This window comes from Ornithorhynchus anatinus, chromosome 7 (genome assembly GCF_004115215.2).
Source record: "Ornithorhynchus anatinus isolate Pmale09 chromosome 7, mOrnAna1.pri.v4, whole genome shotgun sequence".
Taxonomy (NCBI): Eukaryota; Metazoa; Chordata; class Mammalia; order Monotremata; family Ornithorhynchidae; genus Ornithorhynchus; species Ornithorhynchus anatinus.
This window is the reverse complement of record NC_041734.1, coordinates 34,871,450-34,883,748: the sequence shown is the minus strand read 5'-3', so window position 1 is coordinate 34,883,748 and position 12,299 is coordinate 34,871,450. Positions and strand designations below refer to the sequence as shown.

At 45.2% G+C, this 12,299-nt stretch overlaps 1 protein-coding gene across 2 annotated transcripts in view; it reads left to right on the top strand.

The window, feature by feature from the left end:
• UBE2F (ubiquitin conjugating enzyme E2 F (putative)) overlaps window positions 1-12,299 on the top strand; it is a 177,632-nt gene extending 165,333 nt beyond the window's left edge. For both annotated transcript variants that reach the window (XM_029068630.2, XM_029068631.2), the window contains one exon: window positions 12,029-12,299. In XM_029068630.2, coding sequence (XP_028924463.1) covers window positions 12,029-12,079 — 51 coding nt within the window. In that variant the 3' untranslated portion in view covers window positions 12,080-12,299. The remainder of the gene's footprint in view (window positions 1-12,028) is intronic.

Below are 12,299 nucleotides of genomic sequence, written 5' to 3'. Positions count from 1 at the left end.
TAGTCAGATGTGGCATAATATCTTTCCCTACAGCTTTTCAATGTTTTTAATTGTATTTTCCTTGTCTCTGGGAGCTGTTCTGTATTTATATTTCATCAAAGCAGAGAGTTCAGCTTTTAAAGCATTTTAAGATCGACCAGTTGAGTTAAAGTTGAGTAAGCCAAATTGGTGCGTGAATTTTGGGATACCAGGACAACACAGAGTGAGCTCTCAGAGTTTCAAACCTTCATTATTGACCTGAAACATTATATACATGTGGCTTGAGCATAGAAAAGGTTGGGGCTGGGAGCCATCTGTTGTTTTCCTGAAAAAAATGGGATGATCAGATTAGTTGGGCATCTTCCCCTGTGCAAGAGTAGAAGTTGCTTCAACAATTTACTTCGGAAGATGAAGCCCATTCCATAAAGATCTGAGCAGCACTTGGCTGTGACACCCAGTTGAGCAATCCAAAGGCTGCTTGCCCCTGCCCTCCTACTTAGGGAATATTCCCTCAGGGAATAAAGAAGTCTGGCAGAGTTTGGGATGGTTCTCTGCAATTCTCATCAGGTTCATAAGGGCCTGGTCTGGTTGGTCCCTCCACAGCTCTGCCCCCCATCCCAGCCAAATATCCAAGGGACTCTTGGCAAAGGGATCTAGGAAATACTCCGTAATCTCAGGGCACTGCATGAAAGAAATGAGGGTGAAAAGTCAGTTGGAATTCTGTCCCCAGCAACGTTGGAAGTAAGGCCTTAGAAGTCCCCTGGCTATCTGCCCTTGCACTCATTTGAAACAGACAGGCACCAGTATTTGGTTTAGTTCTTTAAAGGAGGAGATCGCCCCAAAGAATGTGAGTTTTGGGCAGCGAGCCAAGTTCATGTCATCCTAGAGTAGAGCTGCAACAAGCCTTCTTGCAGCCTCAACATCACCGAGCTGACCCTGCCTCTTGGAATCGACCCTATAGGTTAAAGTGGAGTATAACTCAAGTGTACTAAGTTTCCTTTTCTCTCCTTTACTCAGCTGATGCCTGAGTTTAAACCCAGGTTATCCGAGAATTCAGTGACTTAAGTAAAATCCCACCGGAAGCCCCAATCAAGCAAGGCTAATCAATCAGTCAGTCAATCGATGGTATTTATTGAGGGCTTACTGTGTACCAAGCACTGTACTTGGGGTTGAGGGAGAACAATACAGTAGAGGTGATCAACACATTCCCTGCCCATAAGAAGCTTACAGTCGCAAGGGGGAGACAGGCATTGCAATGAATTATTGATAGGGGAAGTGAGACAGTGAGTATAGGGATATGTACATAATTGTGGTGGGGGTGGAGTGAAGAACAAGAACTTAAGGACTGTGGATCCAAATACGTAGGTGACATAGAAGGGAGGGTGAATGTTGGTATTTGTTAAGCGCTTACTATGTGCCGAGCACTGTTCTAAGCGCTGGGGTAGACATAGGGGAATCAGGTTGTCCCACGTGGGGCTCACAGTCTTAATCCCCATTTTACAGATGAGGGAACTGAGGCACAGAGAAGTTAAGTGACTTGCCCACAGTCACACAGCCGACAAGTGGCAGAGCTGGGATTCGAACTCATCAGCCCTGACTCCAAAGCCTGTGCTCTTTCCACTGAGCCACGCTGCTTCTCTAATGAGAGCTTAGACAGGGAAGGCCTCTTGGAGGAGGTGTGATTTTAGTAAGTCTTTGAGAGCAGAGAGAGTGGTGGCCAGTCGGGTATGAAAGGTGGAGTTCTAGACAGATGGGAGGACAATCCTCTGATGGTAAGCCCAGTCCTTACAGTTCCATGGGAGTCAACTTTAATTCCTCAGTCTTACCGACCAAGTCATCCCAGAACCTCCAGGAAGATCTGGCAGGGTGTTCCATTCAGAGGAATTGCTTCTACTTGCTGTTGATGGACACTGGAGGCCTCCCTTGTCTCACTCGGGCAACCCTTTTTATATCTTTATTTGTATTCACTTGTTTGTCCTTCCTTTATTCCAACCCCCTGGTGCCTACTTGCCCAGCCTTGCCCTCCCCATGGCTCACTTTGCCCTCCCTCCCCAGTACTCCCTTGCACATATGTAAAATGGGGATTAAGTAATAATTGTACTTGTTAAGCGCTTAATATGTGCTAAGCACTGTTCTAAGCACTCGGGTAGATAAGACAGGTTAAGCAGATCAGACACAGTCCCTGTCCCACATGGGGCTCACACTCTTATCCCCATTTTACAGGTGGGGTAACTGAGGCCCAGAGAAATGAAATGGCTTGCCAGTGGTCACATAGCAAAGGAGCAGAGCCAGAACTAGAACCCAAGTCCTTCTGACTCCCAGGCCTGTGCTGTATCTAGGCCATGCTGCTTCTCATTGGTGGTCCCAGTTTGGCTCTGAGTGATTGCATTTCTTCTAAGTTGAGATGAGGGTTGGAGTCCCTCTTTAGAACCAATCCTAGACCATGCACTGTGTCAAAAAGGAGTGGTTGATGTCCTGGACAGGACTCAAGTGACAAACCATGAGTTTCAATGACCAAAACTAATTTTTCTGAATTTTCTTTCTCAGACTAATCTTTTTGACACCCATTATATTCCCTTACTTCTATACCTCTTCTTATTTGGCCACCTAGTCGGGGCTGCAGGAAACAAGACCCGCCCATTAGAAGCTGAATCATCATTTTCCTCAGCTCTACCTGTCCCCAGACCTGCTTAGCTGTTGGAATTCAGTTAATAATAATAATTGTTTTTGAATGAATGAATAATAATTATTGTTATTACTATATTTGTTAAGTGTTTACTAGATGCCAGGCACTGTTCTAAGTGCTGGGATAGGTACACGATAAATAGATTGGACACAGTCCCTGTCCCCACAGGGCACATAGTCTTAATCCTCATTTTCCAGATGAGAGAACTGAGGCACAGAGAAGTGAAATGACTTGCCCAGGTTCACCCAGCAGACCCAGGAGCGAGAATTAGAACTGAGGTCTTTCTGACTCCCAGACCCTTGCTCTTTCTACTAATTAGGTGGTAAACCAGTGGAACAAAACCATCTGCAACTGCATGGATCTCATGATTTATTCCAAGTTGGGAGTGCTCCAAAAATATTCTCAAACAATACACGTTGAAATGGTTAGATTCACTTCACCGATCCAGACTTTCAAGCATAATTTAGGCAAGCGTTATCTCCAAAAGCATGTTGTGAAAGAAGGCCAAAAAAAAAATGCTTCTCTCTAAACTGACACCCTCTCTCCCGTCTGTTAGTTGTAGCTCAAATTGAGGAAAAAGGTTTCTATTTCCCTCGTAATGGGCTTTAAAAATAAGCAGGTTTCACAGAGGCAAAATTACTTAAATGTTAGAATGTGTAATCCTGTAAAGCCAAACTATCATCTTTCAGAGGTGTTTTCTGAGCAAAAAGAGCCGCCAGACTCTTCATGTGTAGAATCAGTGTCAGCATGGCATCTGAACGGCAAATGTGTTATTCTCATTCACTTCTTTAGTGATCCGTGAAAGTGATTGGATCAAAGAATGGAGGGTGAAACAGCAGAGGTAAATATAGACTATTGTGTGGAAATGGACTGTGAGCCTGTTGTTGGGTAGGGATTGTCTCTATCTGTGGCCGAATTGTACTATCCAAACGCTTAATACAGTGCTCTGCACACAATAAGTGCTCAGTAAATGCGAATGAATGAATGAATAAAATGGAGTGGCCCACTGAAGAGCATAGATAAGTAGCTGTTCAGGTTTAGCAGACAGTGCTACTTCTGATGGTGAGATTTTACCCACCACTGTGAGGCGGAGGCTGAAAAGATCAATGCTTGATCTACAGTCATTCCATAAAATCTGCTTAGAGAAATTATCAGTTACCATTTCCTGCAGTGCCTGGGGGTATTTGTGATTCTGGTGCTGTGACATTTTTTCCCCAATTTCGATTCTAAAGGGACCCAGTTTGTAACTGTGGCATGCCAAGCTGATCTCTGTTGCTGAGTCCTGTCACGTGAAATTTGCTTTTTGGCTTTAAAACCTATCTCTCTCCTTGTTTGTGGTGCTGTCGATCCAGTAGCTGCTGGGGTCACCTGTTCCATCTGTTCTCCTTACAATAATAATAATAATGATGATGATGATGATGTTTTGTAAGTGCTTACTACGTGCCGAGCTCTGTTGTAAGCATTGGGGTAGATACAAGGTAATCAGGTTGTCCCACATGGGGCTCACAGTCTTAATCCCCTTTTTACATATGAGGTAACTGAGGCACAGAGAAGTTAAGTGACTTGCCCAAAGTACAGAGCTGAAAAGTGACAGAGCTGGGATTAAAACCCACGACCTCTGACTCCCAAGCCCGTGGTCTTTCCACTAAGTCATGGTGCTTCTCATATCTCCTTATCTGCTCCATCCAATGAGGGCATGGGGCGACAACTATTGCCTCCATCCCGGTGGGCTGACTGGCACTTTTTCAGGTCCTGATTGTTCGTTCATTTGGTCTCGTGGTTGGTGCTAATGAAACCACTCTAGAAACCGGACCTGGCGTCTGTCCTAAGTCCATCCCCCTCAGCCATGGACAAAACTGGATGCTGCACAATTTATCTGATTGTTTCAGAGCAGGTGAAGGCAGTTTGATATACTGCTTGATGTCATATTGGCACCACATTCTGTCCCCCCAGTGATATGCTGGCTGCCTCGTTTCTTCTTGTTCCATCTTCATCGATCCTATATCACTGGACATTGGAGAAGCAGCACGGCCTGGGAGTCAGACTGACCTAGGTTCTAAACCTGGCTCCACCACTTATTTGCTGTGTGACCTTGGGCAAGTCACTTCACTTCCCTCTGCCTCAGTTACCTCATCTGTAAAATGGGGATTAAAAAATAAAAATAATGGTGGTACTTAAGCGCTCACTATGTGCCAAGCATGGTTTTAAGCACTCGGGTAGGTAAGACAAGTTAATCAGATTGGACAGTCCCTTCCCACGTGGGGTTCACACTCTTGTCCCCATTTTAAAGATGGAGTAACTGAGGCCCAGAGAAGTGAAGCGACTTGCCCAAGGTCACCCAGCAGACGTGTGTCTGTGAGCCCACTGTGGGACAGGGACTGTGTCCAACTGGATGACTTTGTATCTACCCCAGCACTTAGAACAGTGGCTAGCACATCGTAAACACTTAACCAATGCCATTTAAAAGAAATATGCCACTGTCTAGTATATTGAGAGTCAGTGAGTTTACTCACAGGAAGGGTCTTGGGGTGGTTTATAGGAGGACTATCTCTGAGAGCTGGCTCTCATGGAGCCGCGGTCATCTCAGTGTGCTGTTCATTAGTTTAATAGTAATTATGGTATTTCTTTATTGCCTTGACTGAATCTGAAAAGTCATTCACAATCTCGTGTGTGTTTGTGTGTGTATGCACACACCAAGTGTGCACTTCTAGAACAAGGTGATTTAGCCACCCCTTTTTGCCTGATCGAAGGACTTTCTATAGCACTCTTATCCTGTCGATTGGAAGCATTCCTCAGGAAGCCGGAAGCTCATTCTGACACCACCTTCCAGGTTCTTTGTCGTGTCCTCTGGCATAGCTGCATGGAACAAATTGATTGAGACTGCTTTATTCCATCTACAGGGAAAAGATCAGACCCTACCATTTGTATTCTTGCAGTGTGTTTTGGTGTGTGCCGTCATTTTAGGATCCTGATAAACTTGTTTGGGGACCCCGCCTTGTCCATTGCTTGCCTGAGCCCAGATGTGCTTAAATGTTTTTGAATTTCTCTTTTAAGATCTGTAATCACATTTTGAGGTCTCAGTCAGTCAATGAATGGCATTTATTGAGCTATCATTTTGGGCAGAACATTATACTCAGCACTTGGAAGAGTTTAGTAGAGTAGGTAAACATGATCCGTGACTTCAAGGATATTGCAGTCTAGTAGGGGAGACAGACATTAAAATAAATTACTAGTAGTAGTAGTATCCTCTAAGTGCATAGGAGGGAGACACAGCAAGAAGGGAAAACAGGGTGAGGATATGAGAGATTAGTCAGGGAAGGCTTCCTGAAAGAGATCAATCATATTTATTGAGCTTGTACTGTGTGCAGAGCACTGTACTAAATATTTTGGGGGTGGGGTGCAGTGTAATAGACATATTCCCTGACCACAAGGAGCTTACAGTCTAGAGGGGTTGTGATTTCAGTAGGTGTTTGAAGATGGGAAAAGATGGTCTGTCAGTTTTGAAGAGGTAGGGGGGTTCCAAACAGGAAGGGGAGGGTGTGGGCAAGGGGTCATTGAAGAAAGACATGAGATCGAGGCACAAGAAGTAGGTTGGTGTAAAAGGAGCAAAGCATGAGGGTTCGAAGTGGGAGGGGAACAAGGATAGGCGGGGGGGGAGAGTGGAGAGTGAGATTGAGGCCTTAAAGCCGATGGTGAGCAGTTTCAAGAAGAAACTTCTCAGTGCCGTGAAGGATGGGCAACCATTGGAAGTTTCTGAGGTGTGAGGAGATGCGCACAGAGAAATTCTGTTAGAAAATTGATAGGAACAGTAGGATAGGAGCAAGGTATGGACTGAAGGGGAGTGATGCTGGAGGCAAGGAGGTCAGTGAAGAGACTGATATGATACTTGAGAAGGGGGTATGACGAGTGCTCAGACCAGAGTAGTTGCAGTTTCAATAGTGGGAAGAAGCGGATTCTGGAGATGGCGTGGAGATAGAATCAACAGGATTCGGTGACTGGTTGAATCACACATGGGTTGACGCAGCCAGTTGTTAAAACAATCAAGGGTGTGAGCCTTGAGGGTGGTGGTGTGGACCATGATGGAAAAGAGAAGATTTGCAGGGGAAGGTGAGAAGTTCAGTTTGGATCATGTTGAGATTGAGATGTTGGCAGGACATCCAGCTGGAGGTATCCTGGAGGTCAGAGGATATGCAACATTTGCGGGAAAGGAGATGTTCAGGTTGGGAGAAGTAGATTTGGAAGTCATCCACGTAGCGATAGTAGTTGAAGCCATGGGAGTGGATGAGCGCCCCAGCAAGTGGGTGGAAATGGAAACTAGAAGGGGACCTAAAACTGATCCTTTAAGGACCCCACAGTTAGGGGGTGGTAGAGAAGAAACCAACAAAAGAGAGCGAGAAAGAGCGCCCAGTGACGTAGGAGGAGAATCAGTGAAACCCAAAGTTAGATGGTATTTCCAGGAGAAAGAGGTAGACCGCTATGGCAAAGCCTCATGAGGAGTCTAGGAGAATTAGGATGGAGTAGAGTCTGTTGAATTTGGCAAAGAGGGGGTCATTGTTGACTTTATTTAGAGCAGTTTCAGTGGGGGTGGAAGCAGCATGGCTTAGTGATTTTAAAGCAAGGGCCCAGGAGTTAGAGGACCTGGGTGCTGATCCTGACCCCTCACTTGTCTGCTGCTATGACCTTAGGCGAATCACTTCACTTCTCTGTGCCTCAGTTACCTCATCTGTAAAACAGGGATTAAGACTGTTAGCCCCATGTGCAACAGAGACTTTGTCCAACCCACTTAGCTTGCATTTACCCGAGCGCTCAGTACAATACCTGGCATATAGTAAGCGCTTAACAAATACCATAAAAGAAAAAAAAAATCAGGAAAGTGGAAGACGTAGAAACGTGCTTTCAGAGGGTCAAGAAGGGAGTTGGAGAGAGAGTAAGTGGAGGCTGCAGGTATAAACAACTCAAGTTTGAAAAGGAATTGTAGGTGAGAGCTGAAGGGTGCCGTGGGGCCCAGGGTGGCTTAGAGTTGTTCCCTGCATTTCTTGTTTGTAGCATGCAGCAAGGATCATACATGCTAGGGCTCATTTAAGAGGCACACTACAATTCCCAGAGCACGTGGTTAGTAGTGTTTGCCACCTGCAGCAGGAGAAATGGGACTAATATCTTGCCAGCGGTGGAGAGCAGCCAGATTTCGTGTAGTTTCCATAATCCGTTTTCTCTCCTTTCTTCAAGATAGCGATAATGATGATTTCTTCATAATCCTGTGGCATTGAGGGTCATATGCTAAGAGAGCACAATGTTCCTACCCTGTTTGTAGCACTCGGCAGGTATACCAGCAGATATGGGAGTGCTTACATTCTTCATGGCTACAACTATGGCGATGGCTTCATGAACCATTTTTCAGAGGGTTCATCCTCACTAGTGGAAGGTATGGAAGGAGATCACTGAAACATGCTCATCCTGAGAAGCAGCATGGCATATGGATAAGAGCACAGGCCTGGGAGTCAGAAAGACCTGGGTTCTAATTTTGGCTCTGCCACTTGTCTGCTGTGTGATCTAGGGCAAGTCACTTCCTCTGTTAATCAGGAATTGACTCTGAGCCCCATGCGGGTAATGGACTGTGTCCAATTTGATTAGCTTGTATCTACCTTAGCACTTAGTGCATATAGTACTGGTAGTAAGCATTTAATAAATTACCATTAAAACAAAAATCTCCCATTCTCATCAAACCAGCCTTAGTGTTCTCTGCTTTCAAAGATAGCTGCCGCATCACACAAAGGCATCCATTCTCAGGGGACACTCATAGAACCAGATAGAAGAATTCTGGTCTAGTAGAGCTGCTTGGATTGTCCTCTGAAGCTCTATTTTATCCTCAAGGAGAAGATGCCAGTTTTGTGATAAGTTGCTTTTATCATCATTGACAGTTTGGAACATAGCAAGCCAGCAGCAGCCCACCACTCAGTGACAAACGTCTGGCAAAGGCAAAAAGAAGATCCTATTTGTGCATAGAGATAAAAGGAAAGAGGAAAGTTAAATATTTAAGAGACTTCATTTTAAATACTTTGGAAAATCTTGCAGGAGAATAATCCATTCTCTGACCAAGCCTAAAGAGGAAAAAACCGGGCATGGTGGGGAGGTGTCAATTGGTCTGTTTTTTCCCTGGGAAAGTGGTGATGATTTAGTAGGTGGCAATCAGCGAGATCAGTTTTTGTTCCAGAAATAGAACCCGGGGACTCAAACCTCAGTGCTTTAGCCTCAAGTTTAGGGGTCCTTTCCTTCATTTTGTCATATTTATTGAGTGCATACAGAGAACTGTAGTAGGAGTTTGGGAGATTACAATACAAAAATAAAGTCAATCCCCTGCCCTGAGCTGACAGTCTAGAATGGGGGAGACAGACATCAATACAAATAAATAAAATTACAGATATGTATATAAGTGCTCTGGGGTTGGGGCGGGGGGAAGAGCAAAAGGAACAAGTCAGAGCCAACTCGGAAGAGAGTGGGAGAAGAGGAAAAGTGGGGCTTAGTTTGGTAAGGCCTCTTGGAGGAGATGTGCCTTCAATAAGTCTTTGATTGTGGGGAGAGTAATTGTCTGTTGGATTTGAGGAGGGAGGTCTTTCCAGGCCAGAGGCAGGACTTGGGCTAAGGGTTGGCGGCGAGACAGGTGAGATCAAGGCACAGTGAGAAGGTTAAAACTTGAAGAGTGAAGTGTGCTGGTCATGTTGTAGGAGAGAAGTGAGGTGATTTAGGAGGCGGCAAGGTGGTGGAATGCTTTAAAGCCAATAGTGAGAAGTTTTTGTTTGATGTGGAGGAGGATGGGCAACCACTGGAGTTTTTTGAGGAGTGGGATGAAATGTTCTGAAGGTTTTTGTAGAAAAATAATCCAGACAGCAGAGTGAAGATTGATTGAATGAATGAAAGTGTGAACTTCCATCCTCGCTTTACAGAAAATGTTTCAAATGTCGTTAGTGTTGACATAGGAAAGAGTCTCCTCGTGCAGGTTTCCTCTGCTTGCTTTACCACAGCCATCTTTGCTGGTCTTGTTTGCCCGGAATGATTTTTGTTTCCTGCTGAGAGAACTGAGGCAATTATATTTGGGTCTGTATGGATGAACCAAACAAGGGCTTGACAGCTTGACTTTCACTCTTGGTTTTCCACAAGTCCACTTTCTCACTGGCAGGGTTGCAACCACCCCCGTTCTCAGAGATTTCTCCAAAATAAGTCGAAACAGCTCAGCTCAGACTCTTTCCTTATTTGAAACTTGGGTAATGAATCAAACCCAGTGACATTTTCTCCTGCTATTGTTGGCACAATCCAAGTTTATGTTAGATGGTGCAATTTTTTTTTCAAGTGCTGGGGACCGTCCTCAAGGGGACCCGAAAGGGGTTGGGTGAAGCCCACACTTAAGTCCCAGATGGAAACGGCATGGCTTAGGGGAAAGAGCATGAGCTTGGGAGTCAGGGGACATGGGTTCTAATCCAAGCTCTGCCACTGTCTGCTGTGTGACCTTGGGTAAGCCATTTAACTTCTCTGTGCCTGTTACCTCATCAGTAAAATGGGGATTGACTGGGAGCCCCATGTGGGACAACCTGATTACCTTGTAGAATACATAGTAAGCACTTAACAAATACCAAAATTCTTCTTCTTATCATTATTATTTTTATTAATAAAGGGACCTTTGTGGAACCACTGGTACCTTCATCATCATCAGTGGTATTTATGGAGTGCTTACTACGTGTCGACAGACATGTTCCCTATCTTCAATGGGCTTACAGTCTAGGCGGGGAGACACATATTAATATAAATGGGCAATTTATGAAATATAATTATTTAAAGATATATACGTAAGTGCTGTGGGGTTGAGAGTGGGGCAAATATCAAATGCCCCAGTTTTAATCCCCTTCGCTTCAGGTTGGCCGAACCTCTGCCCCAACAGGCTCGTAGGCAGACAAGGGGGAGTGGGTCGGACCCAAGATGGGGTCGCCAAATTGGGGAATGTCAGGAAAGAGTCCCTGGCACATGCAACCCTCTGCCAGACCATCTGAGGCTTCAATGACTACTTAACTGTTCTAGAAGGCAGAGTATCCAGGTGAGAGGGATTTCCTTTTGGCAGTAGTGAGAAGCTGCGTGGCTTAGGAAATAGAGCAGGGGCCTGGGACTCATAAAGACCTGAGTTCTAATCCTGACTCTGCCACATGCCTGCTTTGTGACCTTCTCTTTTCACTTTTCTGGGCCTCAATTACCTCATATGTAAAATGGGGATAAGGGTGTGAGTGAGTTCTGTGTGGGATAGGAACTGAGTCCAACCTGATTAACTTATCTACCCCAGTGCTTAGAACATTGCTTGGCACATTGTCTTGTCTTATGCTATCACGTAGTCTCTGACCCATAGTGACACCATGGACACAACTCTCCCAGGACGCACCATCTCCATCTGCAATTGTTCTGGTAGTGTATCTATCCATAGAGTTTTCTTGGTAAAAAAAGGGAAGTGGTTTACCATTGCCTCCTTCTGCACAGTAAACTTGAGTCTCCACCCTCGACTCTCTCCCATGCCACTACTGCCCAGCACAGGGGAGTTTTGACTTGTAGCAGATTGCCTTCCACTCGCTAGCCACTGCCCAAGCTAGATATGGAATGGATGTGCCTCTGCTTGATTCCCTCCTGTAGTTGAAGCTGGTAGAGTACTGGAAACTCCCCAGGTACAACCTTGAGCGGAGTGCTTGGCACATAGTAAGCACTTAACACGTACCATAATTAGCAGTGATGGTCTATAATGAGCCATGAGGGCGGGGAATGTGTCTACCAGCTCTGTTGTACTCACTCAGGTGCTTAGTACTGACTAGGTCCCTGAGATGGAGGTCAGGTGGGTCTTCTTTCGGAGACTACTCTCCTCAATGTGGAGTGACTTCACCGTCAGACACATGCTAAGATCAAGTGACAGTCTGCTGTTGCCGTGCTGCCGCCCTGAAACACGCATCTTGAGCAGTGCGTGCCCATGAATAAACAGAGGTGCCTTCTCCAACTGACGGGCAGTGACATCACCTTCGGGAAACAGATAAAATCAGTTTGTTCAGAAAAACTTATATGTGAGGTCCAGATGGGCAGAAGAATTTGTTGCAGTAGTCAGTGTTGGTTTGGAATTTCCCAAGATCACCAAGGCTTTTTGCAAGGAAAAAACTGACCTAGTATGGTGACTCCAATTATGTCGGCACTCCCCTGGACAAGATGGATTTAGAAGCATTTAGAATCTTGGCTTCCAGGTAGGCATCTTACGCCCCCTCTTCCTCCCACCAGAAATGTTGATGCTGTAACTCTAACCACCCCCCCACCCTTTTTCTCTCTCCTTCTTCTCTTTCTGCCCCACAGGAAGACTTTCGAAATAAAGTTGAAGATTACATTAAGCGTTACGGGAGATGATGAAGGGAGGTGGCTGGCCAGACCGTGGTGTTTGTGCTCTGAAGATGTCTTTATAACTTCTAAACAGAAGAAACAAAATATTCCCCAATGGAGTGTACTAGTCCCGTGCCCATGTTGTATTGAAGAAGAAAAACGTCATAATTGTCCATTGGATATGGAGAAATGAGTATAAATACAATGAGATGGTGTTTTTGGTTTTAAAAAGTCGTTTGCGTGAAAA